Source organism: Tachypleus tridentatus, chromosome 10 (genome assembly GCF_004210375.1).
Source record: "Tachypleus tridentatus isolate NWPU-2018 chromosome 10, ASM421037v1, whole genome shotgun sequence".
NCBI lineage: Eukaryota > Metazoa > Arthropoda > Merostomata > Xiphosura > Limulidae > Tachypleus > Tachypleus tridentatus.
In genome coordinates this window covers 161,535,460-161,559,289 of record NC_134834.1, presented here as the reverse complement: position 1 = coordinate 161,559,289, position 23,830 = coordinate 161,535,460, and the positions used below count along the sequence as shown (strand labels likewise).

The following is a 23,830-nucleotide window of genomic DNA, read 5'->3' as shown; positions in this document are numbered from 1 at the left end:
CAGCTTGTTAATATCTCACGACATGTGTGCTACACTTTTTAAGCCAATGGTAGATAAGACCCCGCAACTTTTAAGAGAGGAGTAAGACTCCTAATTAGAAGGAAGTAGTTAAAAATGTATCTGACCCTGTCTAGCTCCTCAATGACCTAAATTTCCAGTATACCGAACTGAAGCGTGACTTATTATCGTCGTGTGTTTGAAAAAGTAAAAGGATTTCATTTACAGACTCAGAAATAGTGTATTTGGTTGTGCCTTTCTACCATATTATGGGCTGTAAAGCTAACAACAAGAGGTGAGTTTCATCTTACTTACCCCCATATAGTAGTACCTTATTTTTTATTTCAATTAATTCTTTACTGGGGAGGAGGGTCACCTTCTCACAACTGTTTGCAGGCATTAAAGGGTGATACAGATGTGGGGCGTTGTGGGCTTGAGCACCCACATCTCGCTCTCCTAATTTTTATTTCTAATTCTATATCTAATGCTACTCTTTATTTCCTATCTAAGACTGGCGAATAGAGGTTAATTACTGGTAGACGGTGTATCCCCACCGCAATGTGGTTCCTATTTTGGAGTTACCTCCAAACATGGGGTACATTTTATAATTCCACATTGTAGCTTGTAACCTGGGATCTTTCCAAGTTGATGCATCGTTTTTGTTTATGTTTCGGCTTGTTTTTGAGTTATAATAAACTAATATATATATGTATTTACACACACATACACATGTTAAATTAAGATAGTTTTAGTTTTTGTACAAGACAGGCCTACAAACGTCTTATCTTGTCATAATTGTTGGCCAATACTAAAAACGTTACTCTGATTTAGTAATAATTATCCAATATTATTATGATTACCCTCTGATACACTTCAAGCTATGTGATAAGTTCAGTAATCTCAAGATAAAGGAATGTATCTTGTAGGCATATTTAAAAATGACCAGAGTAGGCCTAATTGAAAACGACCAATTTAATTAGCAAGAAATACATGTCTGTTTAGATTCTCAAACTATAGGGCATTACTAGAGACTTCATCAGTCTACGTAAACTTAGCAACCATCTCAGTATTTATTAAAGTATAAATGTTAACCACTTAATTGAATTAACGGTTCACGTAATATAACATGAACTCCTTAAGGCAGTGATTCTTAACCTGAGTTCAATCGAACCTCAGGGGTTCGGTGAGTCAATCTCAGAGGTTCGGCGGAGGTCAAGACACACACACTGTGTGTCTTAACATAAATTAGACCTTTATTATGTACGCTTATATTCGATGAAGAAATAAATTGACACTTGCGAACATTTTTACTTTACTTTACTTATTGTTAAATTTTACTGACTTAATTGTAGCAACAAATAAACATATACTGTTACTCTACAACCTGACATTAGATATTTTATTTTTTTTTAACATATTGCTGTCTGAAATATATAATAAAGTGTACTTACGTTTGTGTATACGTATACACATTTAGATAGTAAGGTGCAGGTACATTTTCAGGACAAACGAAAACTTATTATTGTAAGAGAAATAAACACTTATGTACGAAATATTGACGTTTTAGTCTAAAGAAAAAAATTTATTACCTTTCATTTTGCTTATAACTTACTTAACAAGTCTGTGATTTTACACGCTTATCGGAACTTAACTATAATATAAACTATTTTAGAGCAGGAAAAATAACTCGATTTGTAGCTCGGACGCTCAACTCGGAATCCTTAAAAACCAAAACGATTAGGATTTTGGTGAAAGAGATTTTATTTTAGTTCCGGTCACAATTAATGAATCGTCAAAAGAAACAGGTAATCTTTATTGTATATAAATTATTAAAGTAATATATGTGACTCGTTTGTTTAGCTACGTTATGTGTATTATAACGAAAAATATTAGAACAACAACATTTTATACATTGTTAAACGAACATCACGGCACACTCGAGAAACAGAACATCATAAGTAGTTTTATAATGTAACGCGTATTTTAATATCAATCAATTAAGAATATTAACGCCGAAAAAGATGCAAAAGAAGCAAAACGTTGGTTTAAATTAAAATATATTTTATATTTATCTGTAATATGAAGGTCGGTTTTTCTTGACTTTTATCAAAATATTAACATAAAAAAGTGCAAAAATTATATATTTTCTCATAACAACAATTATCTACCTGATATTGTTGACACGTCACGTTGCTAAGAGCAAAACCTTAGAAACCAGTTCTACAGAGGAGTGTAAAAGATATTATAAGCTAAGTTCTAGATAAAATGGATTTCCTTTCTTTTCGCATTAGTCGTGCAATTTTAATTTACTATCAGTCGATGGAAACATCACTGCCACTATCAAAGTTGTATCTTCTTTTTGTTTATGGTATTTTAGTGGTGTTGGCTTTAATTTATTTAAAGCTTAGTAGATCAATCTACATAATATATTTGCCAAAGACTACTAAGTTCATGATATTTTTCCTGTGCGCTATAATTTCGCTAATTGTGGGCACACTTGTCTTTGAAATCGTGTTCCTCACATATATACAAAAAATAACGCACGAAGAAAATAACCATGGCTGGAAATTAAAAAGCTATCTCATCTCAATTATGAACAAAAAATACCCTGATTTTGGGTAAGTCATGAGACTTGACAATATTGGTTTTTTAACTTTTATAAATAGTTTGATTATGTCATTTCAGAAGTATTTCACTGTGAAAGATATATGGAATTAGCTGTATCTTTAAACATGTTATGCAATCAATAATTAACAAAACATCTTTTGTGTTTTTACAAATTACTGTATATTTACATCCATGTAATTGTAGTTGCTGGTCCTAGAGATTTCTTCAATCACGTGTATCTATACTATCCGTAGGTATATGAGACTAATGGTTTATTCTCCATGTTACAAAAACCACAGACCTGATTATTTAACACATTTAAATCTGCTTTCTATTGTCAGTTATCCTGATTATAGAAGATGTCATAAAGGGTGCTCAGAGGAAGGTTCGTATTTACATAACCTGAGGAACCTTATAATCTACTATGCCGGATTTACAGTATTCATAAGTCTTGGGTTATGTCTGCTACTCCTTCAGGTGTTAAAGGTGAGATTTTAACTCAAATCTTGTAATTATTATATTTACTGAAAATCTCTCAGCCAATTATACAATACAGTAAAAATCTTCATTAGAACAACATCGAATGATTATCTGTTTAAATACTTATTGATGTTTGGACACTAACTAAATGTTAGAATTATGTTTCACCAACAGCGGGGCTCGGCACGGCCAAGTGGGTTAAGCCGTTCGATTCGTAATCTGAGGGTCGCGGGTTCGAATCCCAGTCGCGCCAAATATGCTCGCCCTTACAGCCGTATGAGCGTTATAAATGTGACGGTCAATCCCACTGTTCGTTGGTAAAAGAGTAGCCCAAGAATTGGCGGTGGGTAGTGATAACAAGATGCCTTCCCTCTTGTCTTACACTGCTAAATTAGAAACAGCTAGAGCAGATAGCCCTCGAGTAGTTTTGCGCGAAATTCGAAACAAACAATATAATTAATCTTGACAAACGTATGTATATTTGTGTGGTATATTAATTGTTGTTTTATAATACTTTATATAATTCAAATTATGTAGTGCGTAGACAATTTTTACTAACAATAAACGACTTTACAACTCCAAATTTTTGTGTCTTTAAGTACAAAACTATACAAAGGGCTATCTGCGCTCAGCCCACAACGAGTATCGAAACTTAATTTTTAGCGGCATAATCCCGCCGCTTTGCTAACGGGAGTCTTCAGATTTCTTATTTGTCTTTAATAGACACACAACGTTTCGCTTTACAGCTTCGTCAGGAGTGTTCCAGTCAAACACTTACCGTAATTGCCAGTACAAAGCGTCCTAGTGTTTAATTAATATATTTCAAACTGTAGTGTTCATTGTTACTTTTGAGTTATTTTACTGATATTTTCCCACGGCAGTCTTGGTTTTAGTGTTGTTGTTGTTTTTCATTTACAGTCTTAGGATCATATAATTCAAAAGCTTCTCTTTGATTATGGTATCAGAACATTGGGTTCACAGTTGCTCTGTGAATACATCATTGGCTTTGAATCATTACTTCATTGTTACAAAATTAATAACTACGTGTCTTTAACAGTATACACAATTTATTAAAAAATAGGAACTGAAAAGCTGCTCACTTGTTGGGCTGGACGGAAAACTGACAGACAAAGAAATCATGATAAAGTTAAGAAGTATTGTTTCTCAGGGAAATCCCAATATGAAATATAGAAAAATATCAGAAATCGGCCATGGGTAAGTCTCATTGTAATAAATATCTCAGCAGATTTTTATTGTATTTAAATTTATGATAAAATATGATAAATTGAGTGTGCTAAGTGTTCTTATTAAAACTTGAGTCTTTGGGTTGAGGTTCTGTATGTGAGTTTTTTAGAAGTCAGATCCCAAAGTAGAATCGCTTATGATTTTGTGAAAGGATTCAGAAGAAATAAATGTAACAGATAAAAACATAGCACTAATTAATTATAAGGTATTGTTTTACTTTAGCTGTATCTCTTAATCAGCTTGTTTTTCTAAGACCATATATTGAATTTTTTTAAAAAAACTGCTGGTTTACCTTGATTTATTTTAAAAACTTTTCAACTGAGTGAATGTATGACATTAAACTGATCATTTTGTAAATTTTACGTCACAAATTCTTTCTTTATGTTCCAAATACTATTAAAAAGCAGGCGTCATGATCGAAACTAAATATTAAAACAAGGGTTAATTACATGTCATATAGTGACCACTGAACTAAAATGTTTTTATACTTTCTTCATAACACTTCGTACTTTCACAGTAATTCACTTTTTCCTTGTGTAGAAGAAAAAATTACCAGCGTTGTAAACATGTTAACAGTCATGAAAAATGTATTAGTTCAAACCTTCAAACTATCAATTTATTTATTAGTATTATGATTTAGTTATTAAAATTACAAATACATAGATATTTTATTAATTTCAATGACTACTTCCGATATAGTGCATTACCTTCAGTTACATAAATGGCTATTCTTCTTCAGTTCTGCCCACTATAAGCAGAAACGTTTTTTACGCATGTCATATGCCTCCAGCCGCTCCTTTCATGTAAATTACCCTGGGAAAACCCTCCACTGATAAAAACGCTGCATGTGCTTGTTAAGCATATAACTCTCTTTATTCAGTTTTATCAGACTATCATTTCTTTTGTGGCAAGGTTTTAGAAGTTTAAAATTGTTCTACCTAATTATAACTCGAATAGTTGTACTTCCAAAGAGATTTATTTTATTATACATCTCACGCCTTTATCTTTAATATACTATCCAATCATAATTGTTTTATTGTTATTATTTTTTCTTTCTCACACGTTTATATTCATCTATCAAAGAATTTGTTCGATCTATTATTTACCATTAATTTCAAAATTAATGTTGCCACTTTGTGTGTCACACCACCAACAGTAACTTTTCCATTGGCGGCAGGTGAGAGTGACCTGCCATTGGATTTATACGTGGATGTTTTCCGAGGTACTGGTTGTTACATGGATTAACTACCTTCTATTGAACTTGAATCACTTCCTCAAGAACATGCCAAATATATCCAGTCTGAAAAATATCGCACCCAGATTTTGCTACTTCTTCCTATGTCCTTGTCAGTGGAACCAGCTAGGCCTCGTATGGTCTTTTTGTACATGATTCTATGGCTTGTGTTGTTTCATCCCTCTCTCCAATTTTCTATGATCTCTGTCCTTCTGTTTTCCATGGTATTTCTTCTTGTCCTTATTTAGTCTTCCTACTTTCCTCTGATATTAGAGTTTTTGCGTAATATTTTGCTTTCCAATTGGTTGAGGGTGCCAACATGTCTCACTTGACATAGTCTATCATCAGTTTGCTTTGGGATACCATTAAGCTGGTTAACTCCAACATTTGAGGAATATTATGCCAATATGGTGGCAATACGTGATTTTCTGCTGCGTTTAAACCATGTCCAATTTCAAACCTTTGTCTACCCTTTTTGTCTGCCATGTATCGTGTTCTCCAGGCTATGCATTGATGGTTGAGTTTATTCAGGGACAGCCTCTCCCTTATTATTTTCACAATGGCTATTAGTCATCCTTTTATCTTGCCTTGCACAGTCGTTCCTTTGTTATTGATATCTCCTGGGTCTCGATGTGGCCTTGTTCCAGGTTTGTCTATCAACACTTATTTCGGAGAATTACACATTGCGCCCTTTCTTTATTGGTATGTATAAACCATGTTACTGATACTTTGCAATCTCGTATGAAATCCTTTACTATTTCTTTCTTGATAGATTTTTTGTTGCAGTGTAAACCACGACAAACCCCTATTCCTGTTCTAGTCCTTCTCAGACCTTACCTGTTCCTTCTTTTAGGGGTTCTGTATCTCGTTATTTTCCTAGAGGATCAGCGTGTTTATCAGGTTCTATCAGATGGACTTTTATTTAAGGATTCTGTTACCAATTAACAGCAGTCAAATGTGGTTCAAGCTTTTCTGTCATAACAGGCCATCAGACGTGTGACTGATGTTTCTCTCAGTTTGTATTGCAGGTTTTTTATATTCCCTTCTCCCAAAAAATGTAAACTGGCAACCAGTCATAAAATTATCCTACTTCAAAAGTTCAAAATATTTCTCAATCTCCTTTGTCTTACTATGGACTTTTTCTTCGCCCCCAGGTGAGTTTTCTTGCCGATTATGGATGACCAAGTTGGTTGTTACGAATGTTAATTCACATATCCCAATCGTTATGATCATATCTTTGGTGTGTCCATGGGTTATGCACACTAATCTTTGGGCAGGTTTTGGCCACAGATGTTTTTGTTGCATAGTTTGAGTTTTTCTTCTCATCTCTATGATCTCGAGATGCATTTTCATGCCAAATTACTTCTGCTTTGTTCTGTGGTCCTTCGTAACTCTTTAGTCAGGATTGGACAAACATATGATTGTATGTTCATTGGTGCTTCATCCTGCTCTTCCTGTCTTCTGTCGTCGTGTTTGGTTCCTTTTCTGATTCTTAGTGAGCAAATCAGGCTTGTCCTGATAAGTAGTTTCATTTCTGTTATGATCCATTTATCCTTTATCCATGAAAGTTTATCAACATAAATGAAATGTTTTTGGCTATTGGTCTCTGAGCCAAAGGTTTTCAGCTAATTGTCCAACTGTTCCTCACATTGCTGAGTTTCTTACTTAGCTTTTTATCAGAGATCTTCTATTTCTAGTTTTTAGGAGGCTTTGTCCCACATCTTTCATTTTCCACAATATTATAGTGTTTGTCTCCCTTATGATCTTCATATTGATAAATTTCTTCCAGATTCGTCTTCCTCTTATGTGGGCTGCTTTTCTGGACTGTGGTATTAATATGGTCCTCCATTGCCTCACTCTGCCTCCATTCAACTCGCATTCCACCTGTTCCTTGTATTACCTTTCTTATGAGAGTTAGTTCCTCCTCCTCTTATCTTATGGATGTTGGTGGTTTGATTTATTTACCAGTGATGTTTCATGTACTCTTTATCATCCTACACATCTTCTCCTTTATCTGAAAAAGTCTCTCCTTCCCCAAACCTCAGTGGCTAGATAGTGCAACTTCTACTTTTAACCCATGTGCCTTCTTTCCATTTCTCGCCTGTATCCCATGTCTGTTCTGGAAATACTCTTATTTACTGTATGTGATTTTCAATGTAATATTGTCCATATGGCTTCTAAATGTGTTGTTCGTTTTCGCCCCTTTATCACTCTGGAACGATCCTCTGCTCGTGATATTTCTCCTTCCACCCTCACAAACTGGGTTTTGGCTTTTCATTTTTTGTTTAGGATGTAATCTCATTAAACTTGACACCTTGTCTTCTCTCTGACATCATATCTTTATCATTCACTGGAAGAATTTCTTCAACTGGCCATTAGGGCTACTCCTTATACATTCATATTTCATTATTTTCATAGTATCACCATTTATTCTTGTTTGGGTTATCCTTTTCCACATATATCCACTCTTCAAATTTCTGTGTGACTTTGTTAAGTTATATTTCATTCTTCTTCAAATGTTTTTGAGGAGTCTTATTTCCCATTTTATTGTAATTACCCATTCTTTGGATCGCACTTTGTGTCTGACCATGTATACTTTAACTTTCAGAACTTGCGCTTGTTAAACGTCTTGACTTGTGTGGCTACACATTGCATACTGTATTGAAGGGGTATATAACAAGATCATTTGAAGGTTTTCCTGAAGTTAGAATTTCTTTATAAATATGTTCGTACTGGACTATACCACTTATGGACTACATGGGTAAAAAAGAAAGAGATATCTACCCATTCTTGCTATCCTTTGTATTAAATAAATCGGTCTGTTCTGTTTTTAAAATAGGGTTTTGTGGTCACCCATTGCACTGTTTCAGGTGTTTTCGTGTCTCCTGACTCCCTATGAGGTTTAATACTCTTTCTGTCATAGTGGAGTCTGTGGACCTTTAATACTCTCCAGTTCTATATTGCTTGTGTTAGTACTGTAAGGGCAACATCTTTAATGATATAATAAAATCCATTCAGTGTAGAGTGGGGTTGTCGTGTTGTGTTGGTGTAGACGACATGAAATCCTCCATATTAAATCATACAAAAACAAGAGTAAGACGTCAAATTGTGGTTCATTCCTTGAATTGGGATCCCTCATTATACCCACACGTAGATAGATATCTGTTGCCAGTGATCGGATTTTGGATTTAGAGTGGAACCAATGAACATAAATCCTGACATACTTATTACAAATGTCTGTCTGAAAAGGTTCGCATAATATTATACTTGAAACATATATAGAGGGCAGCACTGAGTGAAAATAGTTGTTTGTGTGAAAGGAGAAATGTAACTATAACTATTTTATTCACAGCAAAAATAGTTTAACACTTCAGAAAGTTTTGAAAAATTGAAACCAAATAATTATACATTATCATTTAAAAGGAAGGTAGACAAATTATTAAAAATAAAATAACAGTATAGAACGACATTATTGCTATGACAATGTTTAAAGTACACATGATCACATACAAGGTTTAATTATCCAAATAATCTGTTGTGCAATTAATATTGTTATGCATTAAATCATTTATTTTTTATCAGTATATTAGAATCACGTTCATATAATAACAAACATTAAATTGTCGATAATTTTGTAATTACAGTAAGATAAACTAAGCATACAGTTTTTAACCTTATAGAAATATAAGATTAGAAACATCTGATAATCTATTATTATTTTAAAAGGTACAATAATTTTATTAGTAGCATGGTGTAATATGTTCATGTACTAGCACATTACTAATGATATTTTGTTCTACCGTTTCAGTGCTTCAGGAACTATTTATACAGCCATTGATAAAGTGACTGGTGTGAAAGTTGCTGTTAAACAGATAAATTTAAACCAACAAGTGAAAAAAGAACTTCTAATCAGAGAATTATCAGTACTTCAAGAAACGAAACATCCTAATATAGTGAAGTACTTTGATAGTTATCTTGTTGGTGATGAGCTCTGGGTAAGTGTTGTTAGTGTTACATATTAGTTCTCTTTTATTTTTAATATTACCTCTTGTAGAGAGTAGGTTAAGGTTCTGTCTTTATTTAGTTAAATGAGTTCATTTCAAGCAATTCTTCATATTTAAGAATATTTTTTACATATTACTCTTCTAGGTATGAATTTTTTTTAAATTCTGGTTATAAATAATACTTGAAAGATCTCTTGTAAGAGACTGTAGATTGGAGCCATATTTGTTTCAGACACAATAATTTTTAACTGATTCCATATATATGATTTTGAAATAACTTATACTTCCTTCCAGTGTTCCTAGTAGTATACTATCTCTCATCAACACAATATATATCGGTAGCACTCTGTAATTTATTACGTTGATTTATCCATCTTCTATGTATGTTTGGTTCACATAGTTTATGTGTGGTTGTAGAAATTATTGTATTAAATGTAGCATTATTTGCAAAACTGTAAACTTTGTGTGAAATACAATAAATATTAACTTTGAAGTTTCTTATATCAAATACAATTTGAATTGTTTTGTTTATAAATGTTGGATATAAGATAACATCATTAGTAACTAATATATAAAGCAATGTACATTTAACAAAATATAAAAAATCTTTTGTGGTAAAATATAAAAATTAGAAATAGATAAAACTAAGAAAGATGTTGAAAAGTGGTCTCTCTTTATTAACACTCTTGAAATTGAATTTGTAATTTTTTTCTATGAACCACACGTCTTTCTAGATAATAAAATCTAAATATTAAAGAATGGTTAAGAACTGTTGTTACTTTAGTTCTACCTCATGAGTAATTGTTTAAAAACTTTTCTATTTTTATTTGATATATGATTACTGTCTCATTATTATGTATAATTTTAGTAAATACTAAAATGTATGTGTAATATTAAATTTTGTTTGTTTAGGTAATAATGGAATATATGGAAGGTGGCTGTTTGACTGACATTGTCAACAAAACTTGTCTCTGTGAAAATGAAATATCAGTGGTTTGTAAAGAAGTATGTTATATTGATTATTTGTATTTAGTATAGGTTTCATTATAGCAGAGATATGATGATTGTAATTTATGTTTTCAATAATTATTGTAGTTCCATTTCAAAACATAGGATACTTACTTCCATAAACATTCATTTCCTGAGAAAGGACAATGACTATTATGTCATGTTGCTTAGCAAGAAACATATATAGGCTATACCTTTATGTTAAAATAGATTCAAAACACTCACAATAACATAGACATGTAGCAGCGGTGGACTTGGCCCTGTTTAGGGGCCGTGCTGTTTCATTACTGGTTAGGACCTATACCATCCCACCAGCACAGAGTTATATATGACCTTTGCACTTTATTTGAGGAGGCCAAAGTACAATGGCACATTGGCTAGTCTGCCTCTGTCACAATATAATATATCAACCTAATAATCTGAACATAGTTGAGTACTTTCATTTATACAAAACATATATAGGATAAACAATGTGTCTTGATAATAATGCTTTACAACCACTCATTTTATGTCATGTTGCTTAGTAACAAAAGTATAGTGTAATACTGTTGTTAGTCCATGTACTGAAAGTATAAATGAAATATATAAAACACCTTAATTCAAAAATGAATTAGGTTTAAAGTTACCAAAATTGTTGGTCTCAACCTGTAAATCCCACACTTTACTCTTGACAGCAGATAATAAAACAAGTAATAAATTAACCTAATAACATGATCAGAGCCAGGTACTTCTGGTAGTTATTAATATAAACAAGCTTTAATATTTTTTTGTTGTTGTACTTCATGTTTGTATTGTTGTATCCAAATATCATTACATATAAAGTATTGAATACGACAAACACACTAAACTCATACTGATATCTTAATATATTTAAAATATTTTCATATTTCATTTAGGTTCTCAAAGGAATAGAGTTTCTGCATATTAATAATGTAATTCACAGAGACATTAAAAGTAGTAACATATTACTTGGAAAGGACTACAGTATAAAACTAGGTCAGTTTTTAGACATATAATGACTTTGTGAACATGTGTAGTTCTAAGTACTTTAGCTTGTTTCTAACACTTTTTATCATAGATTACTTGACCTTCTGACAACACATTATTTTCATTAAAACAAGAGTTTGAGTTACTATTTGCCAGTTGGAAACTAATATTAATCTGATAGTTTATTTTTCAAAAAGCAGTCTTATGTAAAGACCTTATTATAAATTATATATATTAATGGAAAGTAACATTTGTCTCAAAGTACTATAAGCCAGTAATATACAAATAGCAAACAAAAAATAAAACATTGTTTTTTAAAATTTAATATTTAAATCTGAAATTTAATATTTAAAAAGTTTTCATTTCTAAGTCACAATGAGAAACTAAGAACAATGTATCAACTACACCAACTCTTGTTTTTTTTTATTTATTTTTCATATTCCTCTTAACTTGTCTGTTGTGATTCAAAATTACAGGTATGTAAGAAAACCATTTTGTTTTATCTTACATACCTGTAATTTTTCAACCACAACAGACAAGTTAAGAGGAATATGAAAAATGAAATACATCCACAGTTAACTTGTTTTATAATAACTTTTAACTTGTACAATATTTCAGTATTTACACCACTCATATTGAAATATTTAATGTTTTATACCACATGTATAAATAGTGTTTCATAGAAACTTTTGTGTCTCACCATCTAACCAAACTGATGAGTTCTAATATTGAATGAAAAGCTTGTTTGGCTCTGATTTGTAGGATACAAAAGATAGATTTGAAATACTGTTTCTCACACATTTCTAAGTCACAATGGAGAAACTAAGAACAATGTAAAAACAACACCAACACTTGTTTTTATAACCAGTTTTAAGCCAGTTGGTTTTAAATATTTTGTTAATTTTCCATGGTTAACTCATGATTTTTGTTATTTAATTATATTTTACATTTTTTAACACTAGTAATTTCTAAAATAAATATTTTATTACAAACTATTTGTTCTGGAACTCAGCAGATTTGTATGTTGACAAGTTTTATTTGTATATTTGGATGTTTAAATATTTCTATTTTACAATCAATATTATCAATAGGACCAGAATAAATTGAAATTATAGTTAACCAATTGAATATTTTTTTTATTAATTTATCTGAAACAAATGGCAATATAATTTTATTTTGTTATTAAGTCTAACATTTAAAAGATTGAACAAAAATAATGAGAAGTTAATGTTGTCATGTGCCCTCATAAAAAATGATATATTATACCTGGCTTGATAAGGTTAACTAGTTTTAGAAATCTTGAACTTTTCTCAGCTGAGTTCAGCCTGATGAACTGACAACAAAACTGTAACAATTATTAATACACCTTAAGTTGATTTTGTAAGGCTGATTAGAAGCTCTGTACAACTTGTTTCTGTTGTCATTTGCTCTCACATGAAAACTTTATTTTTGGTTTTCTCCATCACACAGCTGATTTTGGATTATGTGCCAAAATATCCCGAAAACAAAATAAACGAACGTCAGTGGTTGGCACTCGTCAATGGATGGCTCCAGAAATAATAATAGGGAAAATGTATGGACCGGAGATTGACATTTGGTCACTGGGCATTACAGTCATAGAAATGATTGATGGTCAACCTCCTTATTATGATGAAAATTCTGACATGGTAAGTGTTGGTAACCAGTGCTTACAGCCAAGGAGTAAGAGTAGATTGAATTTCAATTTTCTCCTAATATGAATGTCTCCTATTTTCTTCTTTTTACATTGTTTATGTTTTAGAAGTTATAAAAGAACTGAATTTAGATGGAAAATAAAAGACTTTGGTATAATGGCAATATTAAAGTTTGTTTCAGTAAACTTAAGAGTCTTTCAATGAATGAAATTATAGTCTTTCATGAACATTTTCAAGGTCTTAATGACTTGGGTGGATTAATGGTTTGCTTTTGTTCAACACAAATGTTTCTCTAATAATGTTAATCACAAAAATTACCATTGTTTCACAATACCCACATTCTTAAAAGCTACACTTTTGTACTATAAAACACAACTGTATGTTTTGTACAGTGTCTTTCACCAACTACAGGGAATAGATGTAATAAGGACAAAAAGATGGCTTTGCACATTATTCATACATATAGATGTATTGAATATAATGAATATAACAACCATGAACATTTGACAAGATTGTTTACAGTAACAAACATGTAATTATTGAATGTACATATTATTGTTTTGTAACTTGTTAACATTTAGTGTTTTTGGCTATAGTATCACTATAATCTTCTGAAGCCACTATAATAAAACAGTAACAGTTCAGGTAATTCACCCATGGTGATGTACTTTGGGAGCTATTTAGATATTATTAGGGAGGAATTATCCAAAAAGTTGTACATGGTGATGTCATGGTTGTCAAGTAATGAGGATTCTGTAATAGTCAGTGAAGCAGATAGTATTTTTGTGTTTTATAAGTAAGGTATATTCTATCTCTGTAATGCTAGTGTAACTAACAGTATTGGGGATAATTTTTCATTATGTATACTTATATATTTTTATAATCAGAATTACTTTTCAGATATATAACTTAATACTAACAAATGGGAAGCCAGAAATTGAAAATAAACATAACCTATCCCCAGTGTTTCAAGATTTTTTGAACAAATGTTTAGAAGTGGACGTAACTAAAAGATACACTGCCTCTGAACTCTTAAAGGTATGGTATAAATTACTCATAGTTTCATATTTGTTTATTTTGTAATATCCATAATTCCACACAATATCAAGTTTTACTGCTGTTAAACTGACCAACTTTAAGGTGAATATTTTTACTTTGTAAAACTTATTATAGTTAAATCCATCCATTCACCTTCACTTCAATTTATCTCTAACTGGTAAAAGTGGTTGTACTTCATAGCAATGTTCCTGTGGTACAATTTCTAAGATTATAAAACTCAAAATGTTGTTGGATCTTATATTCAGGTACTTTGAATTTTAATGCATTCATTAAAAAACACACCTGATTTTTACAATATTTTGTATGGTTTATCTAAAAGCTAGTTCTCTATTTATATTTAATGACAACAAACTGTGACATTGTTTGTATTTACCCTTGTCCTTATTCATATATAAAAATAGTGTACATTGTAAACTAGTTATAGAAAACAACTCTTCCATACTACAAGAATATTAATAATCATTATATTATATATTTAATAAAGTACAATTTGTTTTCCCCGAGTAAGAGTTACTTGTCTGTTTGTTGTATTTCCACAAATTTTTTGCATTAGCCATTATAACAGTGTGTAGTTTCATAATGTCAAATATCTAATAATTTTAAATTAAGTATATTGTGAGGGATTTCAGGTCTACTGTATCAAAAACCATTTGTCAGTTAGTGGTGCTAGGAATGAAATGTACCATGTAACTCTTGAGGAGGAAGTTATTCTAGAAGTTTACTAATTAGTTCATCATGTTATATGATGAAGTCTTCCAAGTTCAGAAAGAGAAAGAAATGACATACCTGCAGTGTCATGCATTAACAAAAAGTCTAATAAGAGTCATGTCAGGAGGTTATGTAAATCTTGATAAAGAAAAACCATTGATACAAATCTATACAAATTACAGTATGATAAATATACAACATCATACCATGGTTTTGAATATTTTCTTAGATGTTTGAGAAAAATAAACAAATCTACAAACAAAAACATGTATGTTATAAAGGTAGATGATATCATTTCTAGTGTTGTTAACTTTTAATTGAAAACAAATATTTTGAACCTGGTGATGAAAAAGTTTAATTTTTCTTATAATTAATGGAGAAATACATTTCATTAATGGTTTGAGAAACAATTACATGTATCTTCTAATTTTCGATTTTATCGTTCATGTGATTTTGATACCTGCTGTGTGTTCTTCAAGTTTTATTATATAGTTTTTTATATTACAAAAAGCTGGTAATTCTTGAAGTTATAGACAGACTCATGTAGGACTGGTCATGAGTAATGAGTTTTCTGTTTTTATCTTTTTGTAATTTTCTGTTTCTTATGCTTTTATGGTAAAGTATATATAACATTTTTATCAGTACAAATTGTAAACTTTAAGATATCTTCTTACAGAGGATTGTTAAATGTCAATTGTTATATATTCTTCTAGAAGAGTATAATTTACAGAACACTTGATTTGACCTTGTTTATAAAATCATATTGTTAGAGGGTCGTAGTTTAATACGTGGAATTACTTAACCTTCAGTTGTCAGCATGTCTTTGGAATGCCATACTCTTTAAAAATATTAAACTTATATTTTTGTACTGTACAAAAGTGTTAGCATAAAGTTAAAAATAAGATTTCAGGCTCCATGAAAAGAACAATGGAAGTTGAAACCTCAGGTATATTAATCTTTGTATTTAGTAGAACATAAATATTTCCTGTCATCTCATCATAAACACACCCCACCCCATACTATCACACTGCCCTCTCCCATGCTTCCCTGTGTGGTGTGATAAGTATCTTTCACCTTTCTTCTACCTGACATACAACACACATTTTGAATGAAAAATTTCAAACTTGAACTCATAAAATGGAAAGAATGACAGAGTATTCCTTTGTCCTAACATTATTACACAGTACTGTTTACAGATACTAATTTAACATAATGTGTATGATGTTGAATAATTACTTTTATTAAACAGATGTTTTTTATTATTTTTTTCACACAGCATCCTTTCATTGAACTGGTAGATGGGTGTAATCTTTACGATCTTTGAGAATGTCAACCAGAGATGCAGTAAAATATTATAAATACAGTAAAAATGAAATATCCCCAAATATGTTTAAATGTGTTACATGAAATTGTTTATGACAGCCAGCATCGCTCCAGAACCAGAAAATTAACAGATTGTGTTTGCCAGTTTTCCCCAACAGTAATAATGTATTGGGTATTCAATAAACCCACAAAAGGAAATAAACATTTAATGTTTTGATAAAATGTTATATCAGTAACAAGGTGAAACTGCTTTAATAAATATTTGCTATTATAGTCTTATGCTGTATTATTATTTAGTTTACCACAATGAACATTTTTTATTATGTTTGCTAACAAAAATACAAACAAATTGAAGAAAATGGAAGATCACTGATGTGAGACAAACATGCATTCTCATTTATCCTAATTCTTTTGTCAAATCTAAGTGTTATAGTGATATATTGAGTCTTGACATGGCCAGGTGATTAATGATATACTGAGAGTCTTGACATGGCCAGGTGATTAGTGATATACTGAGAGGCTTGACATAGCCAGGTGATTAGTGATATACTGGGAGTCTTGACATGGCCAGGTGATTAGTGATATACTGAGAGTCTTGACATGGCCAGGTGATTAGAGTGCTGAACTTGCAACCTTTGGGTTGTGGATTTCAATCCTTGTCCCTCTAAGCATGGTTGCCATTTCATCTGTGGGGGCATTTTAATGTTATGGTGAATCCCACTTTGGTAAAAGAGTTGCCCAAAATTTGGCAGTGGGAGGTGATGACTAGCAGTATTCCTTTCAGTATTTCACTGCTAGATCAGGGATGGATAGCACAGATAGCCATCTTGGAGCTTTGTTTGAAATTAAAAATGAACAGACTTATGTATTGCATCTGTAGCATATCGTTTCAATGACCAGCATTAATCAGCCATCATGCTGATGTTCTACCTTCCCTGATACCCCATCTTCATTTCCTTGATGTTTGGATGTAATCATTCCCATACTAATGTTCTCTTAAGGTATTGAGATTTTAAGGGAAGTAGTTTGTATGTAACACTGGAAGGCTACAACACTCGTAATAAAATGGAAATTTCTTCTCTTCAATCTGCTACAAACCCATTGTTCTAAAACATTATGTATCTTCAATCTGCTATAAACCCATTGCTCTAAAACATTATGTATCTGCATCTACTCAACTGGTACAGTTTAATCTGAATTTGGTGTCAAAAAATTTTGTTGTGCCAGTCATACCATAAGAAAGCATTAATACCATATCTTTTCTGAGGAGGTTCGCTGTAACAATATTGTTTAATTTATACCAATACTATGAGCTATGGCTTATGACCAAGGGATTGTTCATTGATTTCTCCATAAGTCGTCCAAAATTTGTTGTTCTTCACAAGGATGACAAATATGCATCTGCTCCTATTACATATTTGGTTCACATAAAGGAAATGTTAGAAAACCTTGAATGTATTCATAATAAGATTAAATACAAAGAATATGATTGGCCACTTTGTGGAGACGTAAAAGTCCTTTGTATATTGTTGGGTCAACAATCCAGTTGTACAAAGTTTCCACGTTTGTTATGTGAATGGGACAGCAGAACATATCAGCACTGGACACAGAAGCAATGGTTAGGCAGAGTCAGTATTATACCTGGATCGAAAATATTAAACAAGTTTTCAGCTCTTTCTGAAGTGGAACTAAAAGTAGGGATTTTGTTTGGCCTCACATTAAGAAATTGATTTGAGATGAATACATTTTTAGGAAAGAACAAGGACCCAAATAACGATTATATGCTCGAAAAATAAAAAGAGATGAATTGTAATATAAGTTTGAAAGTTCATTTCTTACACTTAGATATTAACTATTTTCCTGAAAATCTCTGTGTCTTCAGTGAAGAAAAAGGTGAAATTTTTCATCACTAAACATCATAATAAATATTAACTGTGGTAAGCAAAACAATGGTTTGATCTAAGTAAGAATATTTCAAAGCGATTTGAAAAAAACCCAAAAAACTATAGAAAAACACGTGAACAATTCCTAGAACTTCTTTTCCTTTCTACAAAGTGAAACTTTTATGAGTTTAAATTCGAAGGTCTGTGTTATGGTAATAAATGTGAGTTGTCTACTAAATTCAATATACATGAATGTGTGTATATAATAGGTTATATAACTTATATCATACTGAAACAATGAATTAGAAGGAAATGCAAGTTATTTTAAATTATATTATTTTGTAAATATTTGCAAAGTTACAATATATATAGCTGACAAACTATTGATTACATTGTTAATAGGCAATTAAATGAAACAATAATGCATTAAATACATTTGTAAACCTGGTCTTATTGAGGGATACTTCAAACATATCCGTGGCATTATCAAAATATTGTTTATTCGGAATGTGGTTTAATGAGTTCAAACCTAATGAATTATTTCAGTAAGATGTACTGGCATATTGCTACACGTAACAATGAAATTATTATAAGGTGTTTTTCAAGGTTTAATTTTCTTCATTTGGTTAAACCTTGATATTGTCCCATCATATTCTTGTTGTCTTCTATTTTAAAAAAGGTCATAATCGAAAAAATATTTGATGAGGGGACTCGATTATTTGTCAAAACATTTGAAGAAAAAAAAACTTTTCTCTTACATTTCTTCAATAGACTTTCTGTTCAGTTACCTGAGAAAACCTGAAAATTTTGACAACAAACTACATCGATTGTGAAATGTTGGGGACCAAGTGTGTGAGTTGACACTTGGAGAAAAATATTGTTTAATTTGAATGAGTCATGATCAAAATGTACTATTGTTCTTTATGAAGGAAATTGTATTTTACCTAACTTTTCTTTTTACCTGAGTTTGAGCAAGCAGAAGCAAGAGCCTTAAAACCATCACCTGCATAAACTCTTAATACACTGTAAACAAAACTCACCCATTAAAAAAACGCTTTATTTAACAATAGAGGGAACCACACAAGCAGAATATTACACAATCTTTTTTTTAAGCTTGTAGCGTGAAATGTCAATTTTTACTTAAGATACCGTATTAAGTTATGAATTAAACTCTGGTTTTTAAAAATTATCTGCTTAATTACATTTGTCTATAAAGTCTTGTTCAATGTTCTTTCCACAATGACTAGTAATCTTATCATTTTGAGTTGTGAAATAAACTCCGGTTTTCAAAAGTTCTTGGGTTAATTTATTGTGAAGTCTTGTTTAACTCTTACTAGAAAATCGGTAATGACGCTCACATTGAATTGTTTAATGTTCTGCTACCAAGACCTACAGGTGTCAGTTGCTTATAACACTGTATAGTTTGTGTTCAGTTTTAAAAACTATGCTGTCTTTATACTTTTACGGCCAAATGAAAAGTAGCAAATATTAATATATTTCATCCTAATTATAAAATAATGTTGTTTTGATAATTTCCCGAAAGTCAGTCGAGAAGCTACAAGAATGGTGTTTTCAACAGCTGGAAAATTTTGTACCTTTAGTTTCATGTTTGTTTATTTAATAAAACTGGATTATTTCTGGAGTGGGAGTCTGTTTAATTACCAGGCTCTGTATTTCGTTTCCTGGAATACAAATAAGTATAATGTAATATAACCACAACTAAACATGCTATATTTATGTCCACTGTTAGAATGCTCATATCTGGGGCTCAATTCCCCACGATCATTATAGAGGAAAGCTCAAGGTGACTTTCCTCTAAAACAAATAAAAACAGTTATTTTTATATTTATGTTTACTTTATAATTATACTTTACACGACTGTATCGATTGCATGGAGATGATGACAAGAAACTGTTAATCTAAATTCCATGGCATTACTATAAAGGAAGCTAGTAACATTATTTTTGAGAGAAAACTATCATCATATGTTTTTAATAATGTGGTTGGTTCTGTGAAGTGTAGATCTTAACATTAATCATTTATATTATAATTTTGTATATAATAATAATGTGGTTGGTTCTGTGAAGTGTAGATCTTAACATTAATCATTTATAATTTTGTACAGAAATGTGCTAAATATATGTCAAGTCAAAATATTTAGGAAACCGACCAATTCACTTCATGTGAAGAAAATTCCTTTTGTGTTCCTCTTTTCTTCTCACTGCTCTTATTAAAACTAAATAAAAAGTGTCTCTCATCACAGGCCCAGCATGGATAGGTGGGTTAAGGTGTTTGACTCGTAATCTGAGGATCGCAGGTTTGAATCTCAGTCGCACCAAACATGCGCGCCCTTTCAGCCGTGGGGGCTTTATAATGTGATGGTCAATCTCACTATTCGTTGATAAAAGAGTAGCCCAAGAGTTAGCGGTGGTTGGTATGACTAGCTGCCTTCCTTGTAGTCTTACACAGCTAAATTAGGAACGGCTAGCACAGATAGCCCTCGTGTAGCTTTGCTCGAAATTCAAAACAATTCAAACCACTTACTACAACCAAATGCAGTCAGGAATCTTTATCTTACACTCTACAGAAACAGATTTTTAAGCTGTCAGACTTACGGCTCAACTACCTGATAATATTGTATTTTTTATTAATTGTTATTCTGGTGAAACAGATCTCAAACCAAATTAATTATTCTTATTTAAGTTATTTCATTCTGCTACCACTAGGAGGATTAATGTACATTTTTTTCTTTGTTTAAAAAATAAACTGTTGGTCTGAATAAATAAAACACATTAAGTTATTATATGAAATTAAACATTTTGTGATGTCCTCCGATGGGAAGTCAGCAAGTCCCCGAACTTATAACACTAAAATTCGGGATTCGATTCCACCCTTGAATACAGTAGATACAGCTCAAAATGGCTCTACTCTAAAACGAAAAATTTTGAGATTTTTCGTTTTTATAAGTTTTGTATTTTATAACCCCCCCCCAAAAAAAAAAGACTAGGAAGTATTCGAACCCAAGACATCACCCAAATAAGAGACACGTTTACACGTAAGTAGTTGTAACGAATCTCAATTTTCAATATATGGTCAATGGAATAGGATATATTTTTTGAAACTCTTAACATAAAATTAAAAATTAAAAACTCATTGAATTTCTCTAACAGCACTAAATTGATTATAAGCATTGTTTTATTCTTAACATGAAAAATGCTGTAATACAGTAAATGTTTTATGATATACGAGGAATATTTCAAAATTCCACCAGCAGAGGCAGCACATGTACCGCATACTGTTTGTTTTTTAATTTCGCACAAAGCTACTCCAGGGCTATTTGTGCTAGCCATCCCTAATTCAGTAGTATAAGACTAGAGGGATGGCAGCTAGTCATCACCACCCACTGCCAACTCTTGGGCTACTCTTTTACCAACAAACAGTGGGATTGACCGTCACATTATAACGCCCCTACAGCTAGGAGGGCGAGCATGTTTGGAGCGACGGGGATGCGAACCCGTGACCCTCAGATTACGAGTCGCACGACTTAACATGCTTGGCCATGCGAGGCTGCATACTGTTGTAACCTTAAGAAATATTGTTCGTGACTACTAATAGGAATGGGTTGTGTAATACACACCGCACACTGTTGTAACCTGAAGCAGCATTGTTTGGGACCACTACTACGTGTGGGTTGTATATCCCGTACAAGAGACTGTTGTAGCGTTAAGAAATGTTGCGTATGATCACTAGTTGTTGTGGGTTGTGTGATACATGCCATACCCTGTTGTGGAGTTAAGAGACTGATTTTCAATTGAATCATTGTAACAGACCGAAACACTTTGTTTCACGGTAACTATATTCAGATAAATAAAGACGAAAATTATTAGGGTACATTTATCCCATACGTGTGTGTTTTGTAACTTTATACATTATTTGAGGACTATTTGAATGGCATCTTAAGCTATGCTGAAAGCATGCGATGCCAAAGATTTTGTAAAAATTGATGTTATTGTGAAATGATACCTCTTGGTAACTACTTTAAGTGCTGTGAAATCTCATGTTGTTAAGGGCATTGTGTGTAACACCTCCCTAGTGTGTTCTTCTGCATGAGAATTTTGCTTTCAATTTTATAAAGATTAATAAAAGAATCAGTAACCAAAAGATAAGAACATTCGTGGACCACTCAACACAGAGATAATGCTGATGTATTTAATTATAGAGAAAAGTGTTGACAATGAGAGAAGGGAAAGGGAATAAAACCTTGGTGGAAGGAAAGAACTTGATGATAAACTTATTACAACAAGTACTCTATGCATGAGAAATTTTCATTTAAATTACTTCCACGTTTTACAAGTTTTTAAAAACTTATAAAATAAACAATTAGGAGAACTGAAGCGTGCCTAATTATCATCACGTGTTCGAAGAAGTAAGAGGATTTCATTTACAGACTGAGAAATAGTGTATTTGATTATGTCCTTCTACCATATTGAGGGCTGGAAAGCTAACAATAAGAAGGTTTTCATCTTACCTACTCCCCCCCAGTGTGCTACAACCTCATTCTACTTTTTATTTCAATTAATTCTTTACTTGGACAGTAGTAACCTTCCCAAAACTGTTTGCATGCAGCAAAGGGTGATTGATATATGTGGGGAGTTGTGGGCTTGAGCACCCACATCTTGCTCTCTAATTTTTATTTCTTATTCTATATCTATTGCTACTATTTATTTCTTATGCGAGACTACCGAATAGAGGTTAAGGCTAGTAGACGGTGTATCCCCACCGCAATGTGGGTCCTATTTCGGAGTCACCTCCAAAACCCAGGGTACATTTTATAATCCCACATTGTAGCTTGTACCATTGGATCTTTTCAGTTGATATAGCGTTTTTTGTTTAATTTGCTTTTGTTTCAGCTTGTTCTTGTGTTATAAACAAACTAATATGTATGCATTTACACACACACATACACATGTTAAATCAAGATAGTTTTAGTTTTTATAGAAGACAGGGCCACAAACGTCTTATATTTTCATAATTTTGATCAATACTAAAAAAGTTATTCTGATTTAGGTAATAATTATCCATTATCATTATATTACCTTTAGATACACTTTAAGCTATGTGATGAGTTCAGTAATCTCATGATAAAGGAATATATTTTGCAGGCGAATTTAAAAATGAACAAAGTAGGCCTAATTGAAAACGGCCAATTTATTTAACAAGAAACAGGAGTCTGTGTTTAGGTTCTTAAGGTATATTGAGTTACTAGAGACTTTATCGGTCTACAAAAACTTAGCAACCAGCTCAGTATTTATTAAAGTATGTTAACCAGTTACTTAAATTAACGGTTCACGTTATGTAACATAAACTCCTTAAAGTATATTGGGGTGTAAATGTTACTTACTACTATGATTCACCGCTTGTTGTAATATAACGACCTTGTCTGAGTGAATCACATCGCGTATTTCTAATAATGTATCTAGGATCGGCTGGTGTGGGTATTAAAACTTTTACTAACATAGCACAGAACGTTTTGACCTTCTTCAATCATCTTCAGGATAACCCGATGCCTTCACACTTTAAAAATCATTTATTAATATAAACTAATATACTTTTAAGAATATG

General features: G+C 31.9%; 2 protein-coding genes across 2 annotated transcripts in view; one reads left to right on the top strand and one right to left on the bottom strand.

The window, feature by feature from the left end:
• Positions 1–2,871: 2,871 nt before the first annotated feature.
• On the top strand, positions 2,872–19,850 carry LOC143228556 (serine/threonine-protein kinase PAK 3-like). The gene is made up of 8 exons (XM_076459798.1): positions 2,872–3,090; positions 4,166–4,299; positions 9,372–9,558; positions 10,480–10,572; positions 11,472–11,571; positions 13,033–13,229; positions 14,136–14,273; positions 16,279–19,850. Exons 1-8 carry the CDS (start codon positions 2,872–2,874, stop codon positions 16,324–16,326), a joined length of 1,116 nt encoding a protein of 371 aa, XP_076315913.1. The 3' UTR covers positions 16,327–19,850.
• LOC143230794 (anoctamin-5-like) overlaps positions 19,755–23,830 on the bottom strand; it is a 20,415-nt gene continuing 16,339 nt past the window's right edge. The window contains exon 4 of the mRNA XM_076464935.1: positions 19,755–19,890. Coding sequence (XP_076321050.1) covers positions 19,867–19,890 — 24 coding nt within the window. The 3' untranslated portion in view covers positions 19,755–19,866. The remainder of the gene's footprint in view (positions 19,891–23,830) is intronic.